General features: G+C 43.1%; 2 protein-coding genes across 3 annotated transcripts; one reads left to right on the top strand and one right to left on the bottom strand.

Annotated features, from left to right (window-relative positions):
* Window positions 1-237: 237 nt before the first annotated feature.
* On the top strand, window positions 238-11764 carry NUBP2 (nucleotide binding protein 2). Its single transcript, XM_039360748.1, has 7 exons — window positions 238-350; window positions 6305-6423; window positions 8479-8677; window positions 8801-8955; window positions 9604-9714; window positions 10533-10602; window positions 11114-11764. The coding sequence occupies exons 1-7, from the start codon at window positions 332-334 to the stop codon at window positions 11251-11253; spliced, it is 813 nt and encodes a 270-aa protein (XP_039216682.1). The 5' UTR covers window positions 238-331; the 3' UTR covers window positions 11254-11764.
* IGFALS (insulin like growth factor binding protein acid labile subunit) lies at window positions 11273-18866 on the bottom strand. 2 transcript variants are annotated; one of them, XM_039360746.1, is made up of 2 exons: window positions 18751-18866; window positions 11273-14686 (listed from the first exon to the last, which is right to left on the bottom strand). In XM_039360746.1, the coding sequence occupies exons 1-2, from the start codon at window positions 18758-18760 to the stop codon at window positions 12885-12887; spliced, it is 1812 nt and encodes a 603-aa protein (XP_039216680.1). In that variant the 5' UTR covers window positions 18761-18866; the 3' UTR covers window positions 11273-12884. The 2 variants fall into 2 exon arrangements, with proteins under 2 accessions (XP_039216680.1, XP_039216681.1); XM_039360747.1 differs by having other exon boundaries at window positions 11273-14683; window positions 18751-18827.
* Window positions 18867-20766: the final 1900 nt, after the last annotated feature.

The raw sequence follows: 20766 nt of genomic DNA, 5'->3' as shown, positions 1-20766 counted from the left end.
GGTGTGTGGGCGGCTGCTTCAGTGACGTCACCACCACCACACCACACCCCCCTCAGCTGCCGAAAGTAAAGGAGGACAAGCGGCTTCCTCGTGTAATTAAATAAAAGCTGACTGGCTGAGAAAAGAGGGGGGGACTCGGTCCCGCCCACAGTATCTCCCTCCTTCCAATCGCCTTTTGAGCCAATTCACGAAGGCGGGAGACGTTGTCCGCGCTTGCCTTCCTATTGGCCTGAAAAAGGGGGTGGTCATTCAGGAGAGACGCCTGATTGGACAACAGTGGTATCACTCCTCCCCCAAGAGGGCAGCGCGAGGGAAGGCGAACGGAAGCAACATGGAGGAGGAGGAGGAGGGTGAGTACGTGAGGGAAGGCCCCGCGATGGGGGGGGGCTTCCCTGAGCGAAGCTCAACAGGTGAAGCTCTGCCCCCTCAGGGAGAAACGCTTTCCCCGACGAACACCGGCCTGTGGCGGTCCTGCTGCCCCTTTCGCTCCTCTGTCATCCTCCGATCTCGAGGTCCTCGTGTGGGGAAACCTTCCGAGGATCCCCTTTCTGACCCACGCCCTGCCCTGCCCTGGCCCGGCCCCTGGGATCCGGGCGATGGGGGGACGGGATCGCCCCACGTTCGGGAAGGGAGGTCTCCCTATTCACACGACCAGCCCTGGGTCGGCCTCCTGAAGCCAACACGCGTGTCAGGACTCAATGGGGGAGGTTGGTTCGGGGTGGACTGCGAACCGGACTGGGGTGGGCGGCGATTGAGTGAACCAGGGGGTCGCGTGAGGATAAAGATGCTGTCCTGTATCTATCTACCTACCTACCTACCTACCTATCAACTATTTATCTACCTACCTACCTATTTATCTACCTACCTACCTTTTATCTACCTACCTACCTACCTTCCTATCAACTATTTACCTACCTACCTACCTATCAACTATTTATCTATCTATCTACCTGCCTATCAACTATTTATCTATCTATCTATCTATCTATCTATCTATCTATCTATCTATCTATCTATCTATCTATCTATCTATCCGTTTAATGGATCTGTCATCTTTGTGTTATTTTTTTTTGCCCCTGATTGTGATCGTGTTTAATATGGTTATAATTATTCGGAGTTTAATGCTTTTCTTTATGTGGACCACTTAAAGCAGGGGTCTTCAAACTTGGCCCTTTGATGACTTGTGGACTTCAACTCCCAGAATTCCTCAGCCAGGCACATGTGCTTCTGGGAGTTGAAGTCCACAAGTCATCAAAGGGCCAAGTTTGAAGACCCCTGCCTTAAATTAAAGGCTTTAGAGCAGAGTAAATTACTACAGATTGCAAAAGAGAATAAGTAAATACAGTGAGTGCAAAATGTTTTTCAATCTTGGAAGTGCTAAGTAAGATGTGAAAGAGTTGGAAGTCCATGGCATTTTAAAGTTGCCAAAGTTAAAAAGATTTAAAGATTTTTTAAAAAAAAAAACTTGGAAGTTTAAAAACACAGAGTTGCCAAGGTTAAAAATATATTAAGACATTCAAAATTATTGATACATTTAAAACATTGGTAGTATTTTTTTGGTGGGGGGATGTAGCACATTACTTCAACTCAGCCCTTGCATTTTGTTGAGTGTTACATACATGAACTCAGCTCAGTCCTTTTGTCTTTGTTCCAGATTTAGACCTTTTTCTTCCTTTTTGGGGTTGCTGTGGTACACTTATACAATCACTGCAATCAACCTATCTGCCCTTCCTTGCCTATTAACATTGTGCTCTGTCACAATATCAAATTGTATGAGATTACAACCAACCACATGGCTATCCAGTTGCACAGAGGTGACTGGCAGAAAATGGAATTGAAGTGGGAAGTTCACTTATATTTTTTAAGTGGCTAGAACCTGTTCTGAACCCATTTGTAATACCTGTGGCATCTGCTTAAACTAAACATGAGATTTCTGGGATGTAAATCTGGTTAACCCAATATTTATTCTATCAGTGGGGTTAATTAATAATATGTCTTGGTTTTATCCATAGTGGGAGTATACAAATAAAAGCCTTTTTTTTATAAGAATAACAGATGAAAATATTTTGCAGTTGCATCCCAAAAAGTACCATTAGAAAACAGTAAATTCTTAGGACAAGCGTCAGCAGAAATTATTGATGTTTCTATTTCCTAAAGTTTTGCCTTAATGCAGGGATGCTTAACTTCTGACAGACTGCAAACTAATGGTCCCCCAGTTTTCTAGAGGAGAGTACAGGAAATTATTCATTGACAAGGTGATGTCACCAATAGGTGAATTAAAGATGAGAATGAGGCCTCTAGGAGGCAAACCAACACCATTCTTACTTTGAAACCAAAAAATACTCATAACTCATTTTTTTAGCAGAGTTATTTTCAATAAGTGTCAAGCCAAGTTTCTCTGATCAGGTAACTTGCCTGACATATTGGAATCTCTGGTCAGTGCTGCTAATGGCCAAGCGAAAAATTATATCTGGTCTCACAACTCAAACTAAATACTGTCATCACTTAAATCCATTATGTCTAACAATGACAGAGCAAATGTGAGTATATTTAATTAAATTGAAATCCATGTGATTAATTGGAGGGGAAGTGGGAGAATCAGGAGAGAGACCAGATGGCATAAGCATTTAAAGCACAGATGCCATGCATTTATTTCTGGATTTTAGTTTATAGCCTTAAGTTAATCAGCTGTTCCTGCAATAATTTGTTATCTATTTGAGATTTTCCTTATAGGACTGTATGGGAAATAGAATTCATTAAGGCATAAAATAAACACAATTAAAATGCATGCTCTTATTTATAATTATTCATTAGGCTCTGCAGTTATATTTCACAGTTCAACCCCGAGTTACAAATATTCTCTATTGGTATTCAGTATAACATTTCATGTCTAATGTTTTGCCTAAGTGTACACATTGTTTAGATCGTTTATTTACCCATCAGTCTGGATGTGGTCCATCTGGATCTCCAGATTGTGCTAGTGATATTTGGCAACAAATATCCAAATTTCAGCAATGGGATAATGGAGCATTTTTCTCGATGGTAATGCCACCAAGAAATTTATAATAAAAGAAGTCTGAAAAAAAAATTCTCCACTTCCCCTTTGGTGATTCCACCACCCCGTTCTGTAAAGGTTGCCCAGTCTTTGAATAGTGTATACATTGACTAAATCTTTGAACACGGATCAAAATGATAGGTCAGTGTGCTGTTCATATAGTAACACAGTACTTCTTATGACCACAATAGGGACTGAAAAACGTGTGGTCATTAAGCGAGGTGTCATGTGATTGCTTCAATTTTATATCCTTTTGCCACAGTCGTTAAGCGAAACATCACATGACTATGACTTGCAACCTCCTATCAGCTTCCTCATTATCTTTGCTTATCAGAAGCCATTTGGGACGGTCATAAATGGTGATCATATGAGGATGGGGAAGCTATGACGGTTGTAAGTCCGGGGATCAGTCCTAACTTTTTTCAGCACCATTGTAACTTTGAATGTTCACTAAACCAACGATCGTAAGCCGAGAACTATCAGAGATGTCCTCCTAGTTGGCCTTTGCTGTTGAATATTATATTTCCAGTCCCGACTTCTTGTTTCCCTACTTGATAACAAATTCCAATCAAGGCATTCTCTTCGGACGACATCCATTTTAAAAGAGAATGGCAGCTGAACCTTTGTCCCAATGAATTTAGTAGCCGAGAAAGAGAGGCAGTTACCCCCCAACATTACCTTCTGTGGATTTTCTGATGAGTTCCGCCAATGTCATGGAAGGCTCCATTTCCAGGAAATTGTCCAGCCTTCCCACTGAATAGCTTTGTCCCCCACCAGGGTTTCAGGAGTCCTGTTTGCTAGTTTTCATTTTCTTCATACATTTTGGGGTGTTCAAAATTCTCTGTCCGGGAGACGGTTTCTTCCTCTTATAATGCAGCTGAGTAACTCATTATGATGTTCTTCAGCCTAGCTGGGTTAAATTGCAGGAAATTCCTGGGTGACTCAGCATCTACATACTTATTCACCTTTTCCTTCTCCGAGTCTCTGATCACATACTAGACGTGTTTACATCTTGGATGTCTTCATTATAAGACCCAATGACTGAGAAGCCATGGAATTCTAATCATCGGGTTGTTTGGAATTTGGCTTCCACCAGATATAGGAAGTGTTGGAAATGTTAGTACCAATTACAGCTGTTAAATGAGAGCATTGTGAATATGGACAGCAGAGGAGCTAGGCATGCTTGTTCTATATTGTAATTTATGAATCTTGAGTTTTAAACATGCCAGTGAAGGCAGACATAATGAAATTACTTTCATTGAACACTGAAATGTTAATTCAGAAATTAATTCTAATGTACATATTCCAAACCAATAATGGCGGTCTGAATCAAAATTAAATTATGTGAACTTGGTTCCTCCTGAAATCAGTGGAGTAAGTTGCTTGTGACTTAATGGCAAACAAAATCTAGATAGTTGAATTTGGATCCGAACAAACAGCTGGGCTTATTCTTGCTTAACCAGATCAGGCCTTGAGGCAGCATTCAACGAAATGGTTTTAGCCTTGACTAGTCTTGTATAATTTCATACATTCTGCAAAGCCAATTTTTCTGGTGAATTTATGATCCAGTCCATTATACAGACTCTGAAAATGGGTTAACTCAATAACCCAGTTAAGCTTGTTGGCTATCCACTTGTGCTTAGAATTATGAGGTTTTACCTTTTTGCTTTTTTTCTCTACCTAATCTGTTTATTATTTTTAATGTTTTTCTGCTAATCTTGCTTATAATTTAAATATATAGAAGCACGAAATATAGGGCAGGAATCATTTTAAGACAGTTGCTCTGTTCTCTGATCATATTCTCAGGACTTGATTTCATTTGTCCTTGGATGATATAGACAAAACATGAAAGTTTTGGTGAAAATGTAGCCCGCACAGAGAGCTTTTGGGTGATAAATCAGAGAAATAAATGTTTTCGGTTAGTTGTGCAATCTCTCTAATCTAAAAATTTACACTGTTTGATTGTTTTCCCAGTTTGATGCAATCCAGATGCGCAGCTCTCTGAATTTCCTAGCCAACAAGGTCATGTGAATAGGAAATTCTGGGAACTGCACACCCAAATCTTCAGGTTGCCATGTAGGGTAAGGTTGTATATCAACCTAATTGCTGGCTGACCTTTCTGTTATTAGCCAACAATAAGGCTTGAGTTTCTATTCAGAAGTATTCATTAGGCTATGCAAAGAGGAATGCATATACTTAATATGACACCAGGAGGTACAGAGAATGTCAGAAAAAAGGGCATTCAATTTTTTTGCAGCATGCCCTCACGTATTAGACCAGCTTCCCAGTTTGGTAGTCGGCTGATGTATGACAACTTTTATTTTTCATGCTGGAATGACAGGAATTGTAGTCCACAGTGCACGTTTGATTCAGTTTCAGGAAGCTTGTTGTATAGTTGCATTCATGCCTCAGATTAAATCATAACTTGTCTTATTTGGCTTTGACTTAGTGCAGTGTGTGATCCTGGCCAATTGTGGTTTGGTCCAACCACGGTTAACCACATAGGTTAGTGTGGGATATGAATCCATTCTTGACTTCCTGTCACTTCTACAGCCACCTGTTTACAGTGGCGCTTTGTAATCCAGAGTCTTGCTTCTATACCAGTTAAAAAAAAAAAAAGTTTCCGGCTTTTTTGGGAAATATAAAATATAAAATCTACTGTATTTCCGGCTGGTAAATATTGCCCTGCTGGACTTCTGGGAAAAGGGAAGGAATTGCTTCCTGAATTATGGAAGTTTGTGTTTTAGGCATCATCATCATCAACATCATCAGTATCCTAATGGCCCCAGCAGTGCAGTTATAAAGAATATTCTCCAGCCCTTTCCACCCTGGAAACTTTTATTAGCTTTTGATAGCTAAATCAAACAAGGGTCTTGTGCACCTATAGGGATAAATAGATTTGTTCTTGATATATTTCAAATGTTCTTCTGGGTACACCAGACTCTTGACTGTATTCTGCTTGAGCACAGTCCTGCTTCTTTTTTAATTTGGCCCAGACACTACCTGATTTGGATTTTAAGTTTATTTTGGCCCAGACACTAGCTGATCACCTTGAATCGGGGCGTATTTTGCCCTGATTTGCCCTGATTTTGTAAGTTATAGGAATGTACAGAATGCCATTCTAGTCACCATCAGCATTGGAAAGAAGGCTTGGGTTGTCGTTGATCCTCCTCAGCTTATTTTTCCTTTTCCCATTTCTGTCAGACATTGCTTGAATTGTCTCTGCTTATTTTCTCTTGTTCCTGGCAGAAAGAGGCAATTTGGCTGGAGTCCAGCACATAATCCTGGTGCTGTCAGGGAAAGGAGGTGTTGGAAAGAGCACCATCTCCACTGAACTGGCTTTGGCTTTCAAGCACGCTGGGAAAAAGGTATGTGCCATTCCAAGACAGTGCGGTACAAACGTTAGAGCAGCCCTACTGCCTCCATACACAAACTTTGGAGCTTCCAGATTTAGCCACACTGCCTGAGAAATTCAGCCTTTAGGATTTCCTACTTTGACGAGTGTTTCTTTATTACAGCGATGATCATAATTCCACTGCCAGTCAGTGTTTTCCACTGAATTTCCATTGATTTCAGAGAAGCTTTTGGGGGGGGGTCACAAAAAAGAGAAATAAGGGCTGCAGGTTGTCCACACCCAGCCCTTTGTGGTAGGCCAGCACTCTCCAAACTTGGCAATTTTTAACACTTGTAGACTACAGCTCTTAGACTTCCCCAGGCAGCATGCCTGGCTAGGAATTCTGGGAGTTGAAGTCCACAGGTCTTAAAATTGCCAAGATTGGACATCCCGATATAGGTTAGAGATTTCTGGCTGAAACTTGGAAATCTACAGATTTGATAGTGCTGCACGTATTAGACCAACAATGTGATTTGATACCAGTTTGTTTCCGTATATTCTGCTAGGATTACCACAGCTGGTTGGACTGGGAAACAGAAGGCTTCCAACATTCAACTTAGGAAGCTTTAGACTGAAGGCAGCTTAAGGAAGCGGATGGCATGAGTCATTTACCTGTGGTAGAGTCATCTCCCTCTAAGGCAGTGGTTCTCAACCTTTTTAATGCTGCGACCCCCAACCGGTCGTAAGTCGAGGACTACTCAACCGGTCGTAAGTCGAGGACTACTCAACTGGTGCAGCACCGTTTGCAGAATGGGACTTTTGGCGGGCTCAGCAGGGCAGAGACAGCCTGGACAATTCCTATTGGCTTTTGAAAGCCAATAGAATTAGACTCTATTCAAGAGAGTCTATTCTATTGGCTTTCAAAAGCCAATAGAATAAAAGGGAGCAGCACAGCTAAGGAAAAGGGGAAAAAATGGCGGACTGTGTTGTTTGGCAACCCCCGTGAAATGGTCATTCGATCCCAAATGGGTTCCCAACCCGCAGGTGGAGAACCACTGCTCTAAGGCATGGTGGATAGAGTGAGGCATTAAAGCTGCACTTGGTTCTTGTTTCTCCCCCCCCCTCCATTTTTAGAGACATCTTGCTGATTCAATTGGCCAAAATGAGTGGCATGGTTTCCTGCTGTTCTGAAATGGAAAACATACAAAGCCTCTGTGATAGGTTTTAAAGGAAGCCTGCCATCATTTAGAAAAATGAACTGAACACTCCAGATCCCCGTTAAAGAAAAATGCCTGCCCTGCCCATTGCAGTTGTTAGCTGCTCAGTAAGTACAGCCTCAGAAAGTTAGATGATCCACATCCAATGCAAGTCAAAGCACGGAGCAGAGGGATGTAGGGTTTCTTGCTGTTGGCTGTACTTGTTGGGATTGATGGCAGCTGGTCTAATATTGGAAGTTGTATAGGTTTGCCAGCTTATTGTATAAGGGGGGGGAGGTAAACATTGTGTCAGGAGATCTGTGAAATGCAAGAGGTATCCGTGATAAGATTATTTGCTCTACCTTTTGAGCTTTGCATAGACAGTGTGTACCTTTTGACCCAACTGTTTCACAGCTCCCACACTAGCCGTCTAATTACTCTAGCCTGATAATTTCATTCTTTAGTCTTCGGCCTTGCCTGCTCCTATGCACATTTCCCAAACGAAGACAACTCTAGATGCCCAGATTTCCTTTGCAGTTGGTCGGTCGATTTGGTTTCGGGAGTTTTAGAAGTCCGTTCCTTATTTTCTATTCATTTCCTAGGAAAATAAAGGGAAGTCGAGATCGTGTAAACTGTATAGTGTTCACAGGGAACTACAGTTTACCTGATCTCAACTTCCGTCGTATCTGTGGAATTGCAGAATTTCATGTAAATGGGCAATGTCTGGCAAGAGTGCCAACTTTTGGACAGATTCCGTAGTTCCCTGTACTATTGTTAAACCTCGCAGACCACCAGCAGTGTCTGAACTGTGGATTGGAGGACATTACTCCAGGCAAAAGCCTCCTGAGATCTTTCTTTAAAAAAAAAAAAAAACCGACTGCTTGTTTTTCTAGGTCGGGATCCTGGATGTGGACCTTTGTGGCCCCAGCATCCCTCGCATGCTGAATGCGCAGGACCGAGATGTCCACCAGTGTGACAGTGGCTGGGTGCCGGTCTTCGTTGACCAGGACAAAAGCATTGCTCTGATGTCTATAGGCTTCCTTCTGGAGAAGCCAGATGACGCCGTGGTGTGGAGAGGACCAAAGAAAAACGGTACGGAATGATGTTTCCGCTGCCCCCCCCCCGCAAAGCAAGTACCACTTTGGTGACGAAATGTGGGAACGTGTCTCTCGTATTCCGGTCAGTGGTCCTCATTTGCATATTGTGCCTTCACAGCTTTAATAAAGCAATTCGTCGCCGACGTTACCTGGGGAGAACTTGACTTCTTGATTGTGGACACGCCGCCTGGGACTTCCGACGAGCACATTTCCACAGTCGAATCCCTCCGGCCTTTTAAACCTCTTGGGGCAGTTTTGGTGACCACACCCCAGGTACAGGCACTGCCGGCTTCGGACATTCCGCTGACTCACATCACCAGGATCCAGAAAAAATGGGACCCTTTATCTGAGCATCCCCATGTTCGCGCCCCAAATCTTGACATTCTGCATTTTGTACCTGTCTCACTAAGAACAAGAGATGATTCCCCCTCCAGTATTTTTCCAGTGCAACTGCTGGAGCAGCATCTGGGTTTCAAGGCAGGGTCTGAAGTTTCTGAAATCAGCAGACGCCTTGTTGGCGGGGTTAGCCTTTCGTGCTAAACTCTGAACAAAGTAATTAACCGTGATTAGTGAGGTTTAATCAGCTGGCCCGAATCAAGTCCAAATAAAATAAACTGAAATGCAGGGTGAGAAGCCAGCAGTTATCTGGGAGATCTTGAGGAACATGATACCGAGTGCTACATCCCTCACTTGTCCATGATACGCAGGGATGGCTGGATGTAATCTTTCTGCCATTCCATGGTGCTACATGAAGATCTGGCAAAGTTCACCGTCTGGATAGCTCTCCCTTCCAAGATGATCTTTTAGTAGATACGTTCCAGTGTACCTACAATGGATGGATGGCGAATGATAAGTTTCTAGCCAAAGCAGTTTATGCTTTGAACCGTTTCCCCCTTAACTGAGTTTCTTTCCTTCCTGTAGGAAGTGGCGGTGGGAGACGTAAGGCGAGAACTGACATTCTGCAAGAAAACCGGCCTGCGGGTCCTCGGGATTGTGGAGAACATGAGCGGCTTCATCTGTCCCCATTGCTCGGTGAGGATTGGGTGCCAAGCCTTGTTTGGATGGTGGATCTGATACTGAAGCTAGTGGCAGCTTAAGGGTTTCTAAACCTGGGGCCAAAAGGAAAGATAGAATTACTTCCAATGGTGCTTGGGTATAGTTAATTGCTCTCCTGCACCTTAACCAGACTGAATTACATGTAGGGGAAGCTTCTTTTAATCTTGGGCCCTTTTTGCCTAGAGAGGTGAAGATCTGAAAAAATAATCTGAAAAAAATCCGAAAATCTGAGCTTCCACCCAACAGGTCTTTGTGGTTTTCTTGGCAAGGTTTTGGAAGTGACTTGCCTTTGCCTCCTCTTTCCAAAGTCAGAGAAAGAGTGACTGGCTCAATATTACCCAACTGGTTCTATGCTTAAGGGGGATTAGAACTCACATCTCCTGGTTTCTAGCTTGATGCCTTAACCACACCAGACTCTCTCTCCAAAAGCAGCACGAGCTGAAAAGTTAAATCCTCACTTTTAGAGACGTGCAGTTGTATTTTGATGGCCAGACTCTGTAAATGATGGGTATCCGTGGCTTAAACTTAAGCTGTACTAGAGCAGAGCAACTTCTCAGTTACAACTGCTGGGAAACTTTGAGGAAGCATCTGCTGGGTGCTTCTGTGGCATACAGAGATGGATCCAGCTGCCCATTGCAGCAGCAGCTCTCTTCTTGCATTTAGGAAAAAGCGGCCATAACTGTATGGATGTGTGTAAAATGAATTTGTGTGTAAAAAGAATTTTTAACATTCTTCTTACAAATACAGCCTTTGTCGTCACCTGCCTTTATAACAAAAGTTTTGTATCCTTCCAGGAATGCACAAATGTTTTTTCCAAAGGAGGTGGGCAGGAACTGGCCAAACATGCAGGCGTCCCATTCCTGGGTGAGTATTTTCTCAGTGAATATTAACCTGTAATTAGCTAGTAACTAGCCAACACAACTGTGCAAACTCCACTATTCAAGGGTGTCTCGGTGGAGAACAATCATTTTCAACATCATATTGTCCAATTGCCAAATTTCTCCTAGAATTACAGCTGGGAGAATAGAGATTTCAAGAGGCAATTTCTGTATTTGCATGTAACTTGCACACTAATATAATAATACGGTGTGTTTGGTTTTATCTTAGCAAGTTGCATGGACATAATCTTTGTGGCTTATTACTTAGCGTTCTTTGCAAACCCTGCCGGTTGTGACTTCTTCTAGAAACCATACTTAAAGCCAACTCTAACTTAGCATAATATCTAAACCTGGTCAGTGATAAAACAGGAGATGTAGAAGGACAACCAGGGCATCAGAAATGGAAAAGTGACGTATTTTTCCTTTGGGGAGTGGAAGGAAGAAAAGCATTGTTCGCTTCTCCTCATGCTGGCTTTTTGGCATTCTCCTTTCAACAGGCTGTGTACCTCTGGATCCACAACTTACACAAAGTTTGGAAGAAGGCAGAGACTTTCTTCAGGAATTCCCCAAGAGTTTAGCCTTCTCGGCATTAACAGATATTGCCCAGCATCTTTTGGCTGAGGCCTCCACCCCATAGCTCCAGAGCAACGAAGAGTGGAGTTCCTAACGGCTAACGTCTCCTTGTTGCTCAAGCAGAAGTGAATGAATCTGATCGGGAAATGGGAGACCGTCTCTTGCAGAAGGAGACTTCAGTGGAGCAAATTATGATCCCTCAAATGGATATTGGTGCATTCTTCCCCTGGCAGACGAAGTGACCCACTTTGTGCTTTGGAGTGATCTATCCTGTAGTTAATTTTGTCGGTCCTTAAATTATTTCAATTTCACCCATGAAGAACCTGTTTTACATCTGAGAATATGGCCTTATTTAGATACATGTTTCTGAGACAGACAGAGATGGAAAAAACTGTGGGTGCTTACATTCTGGATCTCATCCTGTATCACCGTGCATTGAGGCCTTTTAAATCAGTGCATGTCAATCAGTGAAACTCAAAGTCAGCATTCTCTATTGCTGTGCCTAATTGATCATGAATCAGGATTTTTTTTTTTTTTAGTAACTGAATTATCTATTAAATTGTTTCCAACTGCAATCAAGGCTTGTGCCTGTGTATTCTACTTTATTTTTCATATGCAAGTAACCTGTATTGGTGCTGTCTAAGATTATACACACGCGCCCGCACACACACAGACACACATGCACAGAGTAGTAAGTTCAGATTGTGTAACAGTAGGGCTTCCCTTAGGTGATAATTTAGAAAACCACAACAGCCTGATTTCCTTGTACAGGAATTATCAAGAAATGCAGTTTATGGATTCCTTAAAAGGTTTACTTACCTTTCGTCTCTATTTTAAGCATCTCACGTGGCTGCAGTGGTAACGGCAGACTAGGTGGGACTAAAAAGTTCAATCAATCAATTCCAACTTTGCAAGATCTTTTTTTTTCCCACGAGAAGTTGAAATTGACTGATGCCATAGGTTCGCCACCACTGACAGGCAAATGCATATATCAAAATTAGTTGAATTCCTTTTTTTCCCCCTGTTATGGAGCCTATCAAGTTATTGCAGAACCTGGTTTGGAAAAAAAAAAACTTGTTTCCAAGTGATAAGTGGGCATTATGAGAAAACGGCAGCACCCATATTCCCCACCCATCTCCAGGGGCAGTAGAAAATCCAAAAAAAAAAAAAAAAACTTTATAAAGGGGAGGAGGAGGAAAAGGAAATATTAACCAACTTGCTGGGATATTTGAGTCCTAAAGGCTTAAATATATCTAAGGAAGTTGCAAATGATACCACTCTGTGATTCAGAACATTACTTGATATTAATTATTTTCCTTAATTAATTTTCCTAAATGTTAAGGTCATTCTCCGTTAAATCAAACCTGAGTAGGTGATTGAATGAAGTCTGCGCAGATTTTGTGGAAGCAGTATGCAAAGTTTGTCACCTGAATTGTTTTAACTTCCCAGTCTGATCTACAACTCTAGAAAGGCCTGCTGGACTCTAAAAACATCTGGTCTGATAGTGTTTTTGAGACCAGCCAAGGACACTTGCAATAGACCTTTGTGATGACTTGAATACGCTTGAATATACACATTCAAGTTGTGCTTGGTTCCTGATGGCTTCGCAAGTCCAAACCCGTAGAAGATTGAGTTGGTACTGTTCCCTAGAAAGGAGAACGTTTCTTGAAAGAAAGCAAGAAGGCGACAAAACACTTAACAATCCGCAAAATGATCTTCTTGAATATCTCGTAGATCAAGTCCTACCACTTCCGCTGGGCTAAGGCAAGTGATGTTGTTGTAGGTATATTCAGGTGCTTCTTCTGTGATGGATTGTGTGTACCGCAGGACCACACTGGGTTGCTGCAGAGCGAAGTCTCGGAGATCCTTGAGCGAGCAATTGCACTCCCATTTGTTCCCTTCTAGCCACAGCTGAACCAGTGTAGGTGACGGGCCGAGCCAATCCACCGAGAAGGTTTTCAGAGAGTTGTTCCTGATGTTCAGATAGGTCAGTTTTGAGAAAGACGCCAAGGTGCCACCGTCCAAGGTCTCCAGGAAGTTGTTGGAGAGATCAAGCCAGGAGAGACGCGACAACGGGACGAAGGCCTCAGGAGAGAGATCTACCAGCTGGTTGAAGGACAGGAGGAGATATTCGAGATTCCTTAGGCCTGCAAACTGATTTGGGGAGAGACTTCTCAGCCGGTTGTGCTTGAGATCCAAGTCAAGCAGCTCGTGTAAATCGTTCAAGCTGTGATCTTCAATGACGGAGATGGGGTTGAATCGCAAAAAGAGCCTTCGCAGACTGGAGAGATCAGAAAACATTTGCGGTCTGATCCTGGTGAGGCAGCAGTTTTCCAGATGGAGGCTGTGGAGATGGCTGAGACCCCTGAAAGTGAAATCAGGGAAAGTGGTAAGGCAATTCCCCGATAGGTTCATCACAGCCACGTTGGAGAGTCCGAGAAACGCCCCAGGCCTGATCTCCTGAATCTGGTTGTCGTTTAGAGTAAGAACCTCCAGTTGAGCCAATTTATCAAAGCTCTTTTCCATCAAGGTGCGAATCTTGTTGTTTCCTAGCTGCAGTTCTTCCAGGAACTGCAGGTCTTTAAAAGTCCGGGGACTCAAGCTAGTGATGGAATTGCTGGAGAGACGCAAGACGTGAAGGCTCGAAAGACCCAGGAACGTGTCTTCAAAAAGGGTAGCAAGACGGTTGTGGGAGAGATCTAACCATCTCAAAGATTTCATGCCCCAAAAGGCCCTCGGAGCGATGGCGTTGATTTGGTTCTGGTTCAGGTAAAGTTTCAGCAGCTTTTGAAGCTTTGTGAAGATGTTACCTTTGATGCCCTTGAGGGAATTCCAACTCAGATCCAGTTCCCGCAACTCGCTGAGACTGTAGAACAATTGGTGTTGGAGATAGTGCAGCTTGTTTCCAGCCAGGACCATCTCCCTTAAATTGGGTAGGTCATGGAACACTTTGTCTGGCAGGACCACCAAGGAATTCCACCCTAGGTTTAAATACCAGAGGTTGGAAAGTCCAGCAAACACACCTTCTTCGATCTTGCTGAACTGGTTGTTGTTGAGGCGTAAGGAAGCCAAATTCTGAAGGTGGAGGAAGATATTGGGTGCCAGTGACTTCAGCCGATTCCGTTCCAGGAGCAAAGAGTACAGTTCTTCCAAACCATGGAAGGCATGTTGTTCAATCCCTGATAACTGACTGCCCTGAAAGTTAAGAAATTCCAGGTTGGAGAGGTTCCTAAAAGCAAGAGCGGGCAAGGTTGTGAAATTGTTCCCATCCAGCCACAGCATCCTTGTACTTCTGGGCACGTCTTCGGGCAAGGTGGTAAGGTTCCGTGCACTGCAGTAGACACTCAGATCATCGTTGCAGTCGTCAAAGCTACAAGCGCATAGGGTGGGGCATTTCTGACCTTCAGGACTGGTGCATTCTTTCAGCATTCTTGCTTCAGGATGCAGAAGCGTTGTCACCAACGCCCAAACAAGGGTCCACGTGGAGGCTGCTCCTGCTGGATGGATAATTAAAAGAGAGGGAAAAAAAATAAGAAAGCTATCAAACTTGGGACAAGCAAGCAAGCAGATGTAGAACAGTGTGAAGAATTTTGAGCACATCTCAAGAACGGGGTTGTTGTTGGGAGGCAAATATCAGATCAATATCGTGAGGGCCACATCTCAAAAAGAGTCCATGGCTTCTTGGGAGGCATCTCGAGCCTGGGCCTTCCCTGCCGCTGTGCTTGCCATCTCCAACTTCACAAGCAATACTCAGGAAAAAGAGAAGAAAGCACAACCTCTTTGGTCTGTCCTCTCTTGTGGTGAACAGGGGAGCTAAGGAGAAGATAATGGAAACGAGGAAGCACACAAAAATCATAGCAACTCAGCTCTTCCTTAATAGTATTCAATCGGTAGTGCTCAATACTCACTCTGTCCTAGTGAATCTAGCACAGTGGTTCTCAACCTGTGGGTCGGGACCCCATTTGGGGTCGAACGACCATTTCACCAGGGGTCGCCAAACAACGCAGTCCGCCATTTTTTCCCCCTTTTCCTTAGCTGTGCTACTCCCTTTTATTCTATTGGCTTTTGAAAGCCAATAGAATAGACTCTCTTGAATAGAGTCTAATTCTATTGGCTTTCAAAAGCCAATAGGAATTGTCCAGGCTGTCTCTGCCCTGCTGAGCCCGCCAAAAGTCCCATTCTGCAAACGGTGCTGCACCAGTTGAGTAGTCCTCGACTTACGACCGGTTGAGTAGTCCTCGACTTACGACCGGTTGGGGGTCGCGGCATTAAAAAGGTTGAGAACCACTGATCTAGCAGAATGGTATGTATAGCCCATCTTCCCTTCAGATCTCAGAACAAATATAGATAGATGTTCCATTATGTGATAGCCTCATGAAGAAGGTCTTACATGATGTTCATACCCTCATCCTCTTTACACACAGGATACACACAGGGTATATCCTATGTTCAATTCTCAGTAGAGCACTTGAGCCCCATGGAATTACACCTGACCCACGTCTAACTTCATCTCAAAGACGATGAAGTTAACGACTTGATGTCTCCTGGTGCTCAGTGTAACAGGAAACAACACAGGAGACTCACAACAGCAACATATTTTTGGGGGAATACTATTGTGTACAGGGAAGCTGTCCTCTTAGAAGGGAGCAGTGAGATTTCGCACATGCACACGATTATTTAAAATGTACAGTCGATAAGAAATATTGAGGGTCACCACCCATTCCTCCAAAGTGATCTAGTGAAAGAATCCTAAATAAAATGTCACTTGGCATTTCCTGCTACCGCTACTTTTTTTTTTAAATAAATGTGTTACATAAAAAAAAAATAATCCGTTAAACGACAGAAGCTTGGAAACTCAAAATAATCTCTGAACTATTTTTTTTTTTTAAAACGGGACGCAATTTGAGAAAGGATGAGGTAGAAGGAAATTCTAAATTTTGAACGAAAAGGCAGCGTTAACAGAGAGAAAGAATGCCGGCAACTTCTATATGAGGTATCATTATGAAACCGCTGGGATTAAATCCCTCCTCGCTCATCCGCACACGCAAGGGTGTTCAGGTGATGAGTATGTTACTACACCCTTGTGATTTATCTGAAAGTTATCAGTGCGACAGGGCGAAGAGAGACTTTTAACCCGAATGCATAAGGATAGTTTAAGGATAGTTTAAGGATAGTTTTAAGGTCAAGGTAGATTTGTGCACAGAAGATTGCAGTGAGTTGATGGTCCTCCTATACTACTGAACGCACTTAGGAAACACCACAGCATATATATATTTTTACGGAGAACCAGTTTTGTGTAGTGGTTAAGGCACTTAAGGTGGGAGACCATAAGTCCTAGTCCTTCCTTAGGCACAATGTCAGCTGGGTAAACTTGGGCCAGACCAGCGTGCCTGGCTGAGGAATTCTGGGAGTTGAAGTCCACAAGACATAAAAGGGCCAAGTTTGAAGACCCCCCTGAGCTAGACCCTCTTTCTATGCCCTGGGAAGAAAGAGGCGAGGGCAAACCACTGCTGGAAAAAAAAAATGCCAAAAAAATTGGAAGGACTCATCAAGAGTGAAATAATGGATGCAATCTAATGCATTTAAAACCGAGTTAAAATCCACAAATAAATAATTTTTCAGACAGTATTTAATAGAAGTTACATTTTTATCAGCCAGTAAAGAAGCTGGTTCAGTTTTATTTATTTATTTGACTTAGATGTTGCCTGAATCCAATTCAGCTCTGGGTGGCTTAGAGGATAAAAATAAAATAACAAATATACAGTAATTAAAAAAAGATTAAACAGTTGTTTAATGTGTGCCATGTAACATGCTCAGGTGATAATAATTCAGACCAAGCGTGCTACTGCCACACTTCGCTATGTCACTGCCAACATAGATAGCACCATTCAAATCTGAAATGACCACCATTTGGGGTTTACAGAAACTGAAATCTGAAACCAAGGCTTGTAGCTATAGATTCCAGTATCCATAAATCCAAAATATAAACCTCTGTGGACATGAACCTTATGGAGATAAGCACCAACAGCCATTCATTTCCAAGCTATGGAAGTGCATATAAGGTGGCAAAATGCATACTTATCGTGCTTATGATATAATGGCAATTGGCAGAAACGTTCAGAAGGCTACAAATATTGAAATTGTGTGAAAGAGAATGGGGGAAATGGATTAAAAATTACCTACCCTCATCTTCCATTCAAAAAAGCCTCTACTAGACCAAAAAGAAATAAGTAGTGGATGCAATCTGGGGCATTTCAAGTTTTTAAAGTGGAGTTTTTCAGACTTAATAAAATATCACATATTTAATTCAGGCACCCTGCAACACATCCTCCAAACATGGCCAACACTAAGAAATGTACATTTTGAGAAATAATAATCATCGCTTCAAGCTTGTAGGGTTTTCCCCCTCCTCTTATATGCATAAGGAACAGAAGTGCTATGGAGCCCCTGGCAATTATTTTCCATACATCATTGCAAGAGCAAGGTTAGGCAAAACCAGTGGCCAGGTTTTTTTATGTGCCCCATAGTACCCCAAGAATTAAGGAAATCATTCTGGCGGCTGTGAAGGTTTCATATACATTCTGAGAATGTAACTGGTATTTTAATACCATGCAGGTCAATATGGCAATGAGGACATAAGAAGCACATGGTTGGGTTTGAGTTGTGTTGCTTGCCTTCCCTTTTTTCTTTTGGTCCCGTTCTTTTTCCCTCGTGAAATTGAGCCAAACCGAACAGCTTCATCTGCCTGCATCATATTTCTGCTCAATTCTGCTCTAATATATGTTTAATGAAGAGAAGGACGAGGGGGGACATGATAGCAGTGCTCCAATATCTCAGGGGTTGCCCTAAAGAAGAGGTAGTCAAGCTATTCTCCAAAGCACCTGAAGGCAGGACAAGAAGCAACGGATGGAAACTCATCAAGGAGAGAAGCAACCTGGAACTAAGGAGAAACTGCCTGACAGTTAGAACAATTAACCAGAAGGACAACCTGCCTCCAGAAGCGGTGAATGCTCCAACACTGGAAGGTTTTAAGAAGAGACTGGACAGCCATTTGTCTGAAATGGTATAAGGTTTCCTGACTGAGCAGGTGGTTGGACTAGATGACCTCCAAGGTCCCTTCCAACTTTATTATTATTATTATTATTATATTCCTCTTCAATTTCTTCTTTTCCGACCTGATGCTCCTGCCCATTTGCTACAAAACGTTTAAGCAGTTTGCAGTCTTTTAAAACAACCATAGGGCAAAGGGGACACATTGGCACGATCTCCCCAGGGTGTGCCCTTTTTCCTACAACGCTGATCTTTGTAACTGGCAACACACAGCGGGGTAAAGCTAGGACCCTTTGCAAACGAATCCCACTCCAAAAAGAGCTGCACAAATTCTGTGCTGCAGTCCAAACCGTGGAATGCTTCACCTTAGACCCCCCCCGTAGGGAGAAAAATTAAAACTGTAGGAACAAACAGGCAAAGCCTGCAAAATCTTTTCCTTTTTCTGCCCAGGCCGAAGTAAAACCAAAACACTGGATCGCATTTTTAGGGGGGGGGGCGGGAATGTTCCTACCTTCACGCATTCTGGTACTCTCTGGCCGAAGTGTGAAAAGTCAACGGTCTTGCAAGCAACCTCAGGTAATGCTGTCCTCTGTGTTTCCACCCCTGATACAAATAGAGCAGTTCAGCCTCTAGCACCCTGTGCCTTGTCCGGCTGTCTGCTTTTAACCCATCATTTACTGGCACGGAGCACTGAATGCCTTCCAGAGAGGAACCTGGACAGTGTTCACCTCCTGGGAAGGGACGATGCTTGAAGAATAAGTCTCTCTGGAGTTGCCTTGGCAAGGGGGTCTTCCCAAGCCATCTGGTTGGCCACTGCAAAAATATTTTTTTAAAAAATGTAGACCTTTGAATTAATCCTGCTTCATCAAAGTTCTGGCCTGCTGGAGCAGCGAAGTGGAATCTCCAGGTTGATCTTTTGAATACGAGGTCAAAGGGGATGGAGAGCGGGGTGCTGGAGGAGAGGAAGCCTAGAAAGACGTTAGAGGTGGCTTCTGGATTTCTCAAGAGGCATGCGAATGGGGCACTAGGTGGGGGCCAAATGCTGGTACGCCTGTTGGCTGGGTTCTTATGACTGTGAGTCCTGGGTGTAGCAGTCTCCAAGAATCAACCCTAGGGCAAGGGCCATGTATTAATTCTCCTGGGGATGAAGGTGTGAACAGATCGAAGATATGGGTCCTCCTTAAAAGTTTCTTGGAGGGGAAAGGGCCGTAACTCTGCCCTTTGGTTTAACCCCCACCTTTCCAGATAGGTTTGCAAAAGACATGAAAGCCCAGGGAGCTGCCATTGGTCAATGTGGCAACTTTAGGAAAGCCAGATTTGAATGCATGAATAACACAATAAACTGGTGAACAGATGCTGGGGCATATTGTACTGCTGAGTTACTTTTGCTAAAATAAAATATTTTTTTTAAAAAAACCCTTTTTACTTTTGGAGGAGCTCTTTACAGCCTTTGCTGCCTCTTCGCCATCTTGGCTCCTACTGCTTAGTTATCCCCTACTTACCCTGCTAGCTGGAGTGACTATGACATGGATGGGAAGGTTAAAAGCGGACTGCAGTTCCCATCACCCCTTGCTATTGGATATGCTGGTTAGGACTTCAACCATGTCTTCTGGTGAAATGAATCACTCCATGTAAACAGGTCCACATCCCAGCTTAAACTTTTGGGGAAGGAACAGACTGAATTGCCAATTCCTACAGGACTAACACAGTCCTTAACTGAACTTTTTGTAGCGCTTTTGTTAACACACAGATTCCCACATTCTTTCCCCTACTAATAGGGCACAGGTTGCGGGTTTCCATTTCTAGTGCTAGCCAGAAATCAAATATCAACGCCATAGCCATTTAAAGAAAAGGCAAATTCTCTTGGCCTCCTTCTTATAGCACAGATCCGATTCCATCCTGCTTCTTAAGGTTACAGTGGTCCCATTAGGATGACGATGATAAAGTGGATATTTCTTCCCTGGGTAGACACATTGGGTGTCCTGCTCAGCTGCATACACAATCAACAACTATCAAGGTGTTGTTCAAATTCTAGGTGCCCATCCAGCTGCTAAAACAAAGCACAGAGCAGGTTCCTGCAGTTTGTCTGACCATGGAAGAGTCAAGCAGAATGATCTACTTGCCTGAGGACCCCAGAACGTAACCCACAATTCTTATGTGGCTTACTGTGATATGCAGACATGGATTGTGATCTAACTTGATACAAGACAACTTCTTTGAGAAGGAAAGATCTAACAAGAAACTATTAATCCAGATATTAGTACTGATCAAAAGGAATATTCAAGAACTTGAAGCTCCATGGAGATGCCTATCTCTGGCTTGGCTTCCCTTGGCTATACTTAATATCACAGAGGCAGGAATGCAGCCTGGGGGTGTCTGAGTGTTCAAAGTATGTATGGCTGCTTAAGAAAGGAACACGGTCTGGTTGAAAGGGTGCAGGATCCCACCTCGTTAATGAAATACCACCTATTCCTGTATTTGCTTTGACAAAAGTTTTCAAACATTGAAAAGCTCTTTAGGGAAGGTG

Source organism: Crotalus tigris, unplaced genomic scaffold (genome assembly GCF_016545835.1).
Source record: "Crotalus tigris isolate CLP2741 ecotype Arizona unplaced genomic scaffold, ASM1654583v1 scf7180000019173.45859301935:6455823, whole genome shotgun sequence".
Classification (NCBI taxonomy): domain Eukaryota; kingdom Metazoa; phylum Chordata; class Lepidosauria; order Squamata; family Viperidae; genus Crotalus; species Crotalus tigris.
This window is presented reverse-complemented; position numbering and strand designations above follow the sequence as displayed.

Bases quoted from the DNA above. Each gene is read 5' to 3' on its own strand.
- NUBP2 (XM_039360748.1), top strand. The intron at 6,424-8,478 runs GTATGTGCCATT...TTGTTTTTCTAG, and splicing joins TCAAGCACGCTGGGAAAAAG to GTCGGGATCCTGGATGTGGA. The intron at 10,603-11,113 runs GTGAGTATTTTC...TCCTTTCAACAG, and splicing joins TGCAGGCGTCCCATTCCTGG to GCTGTGTACCTCTGGATCCA.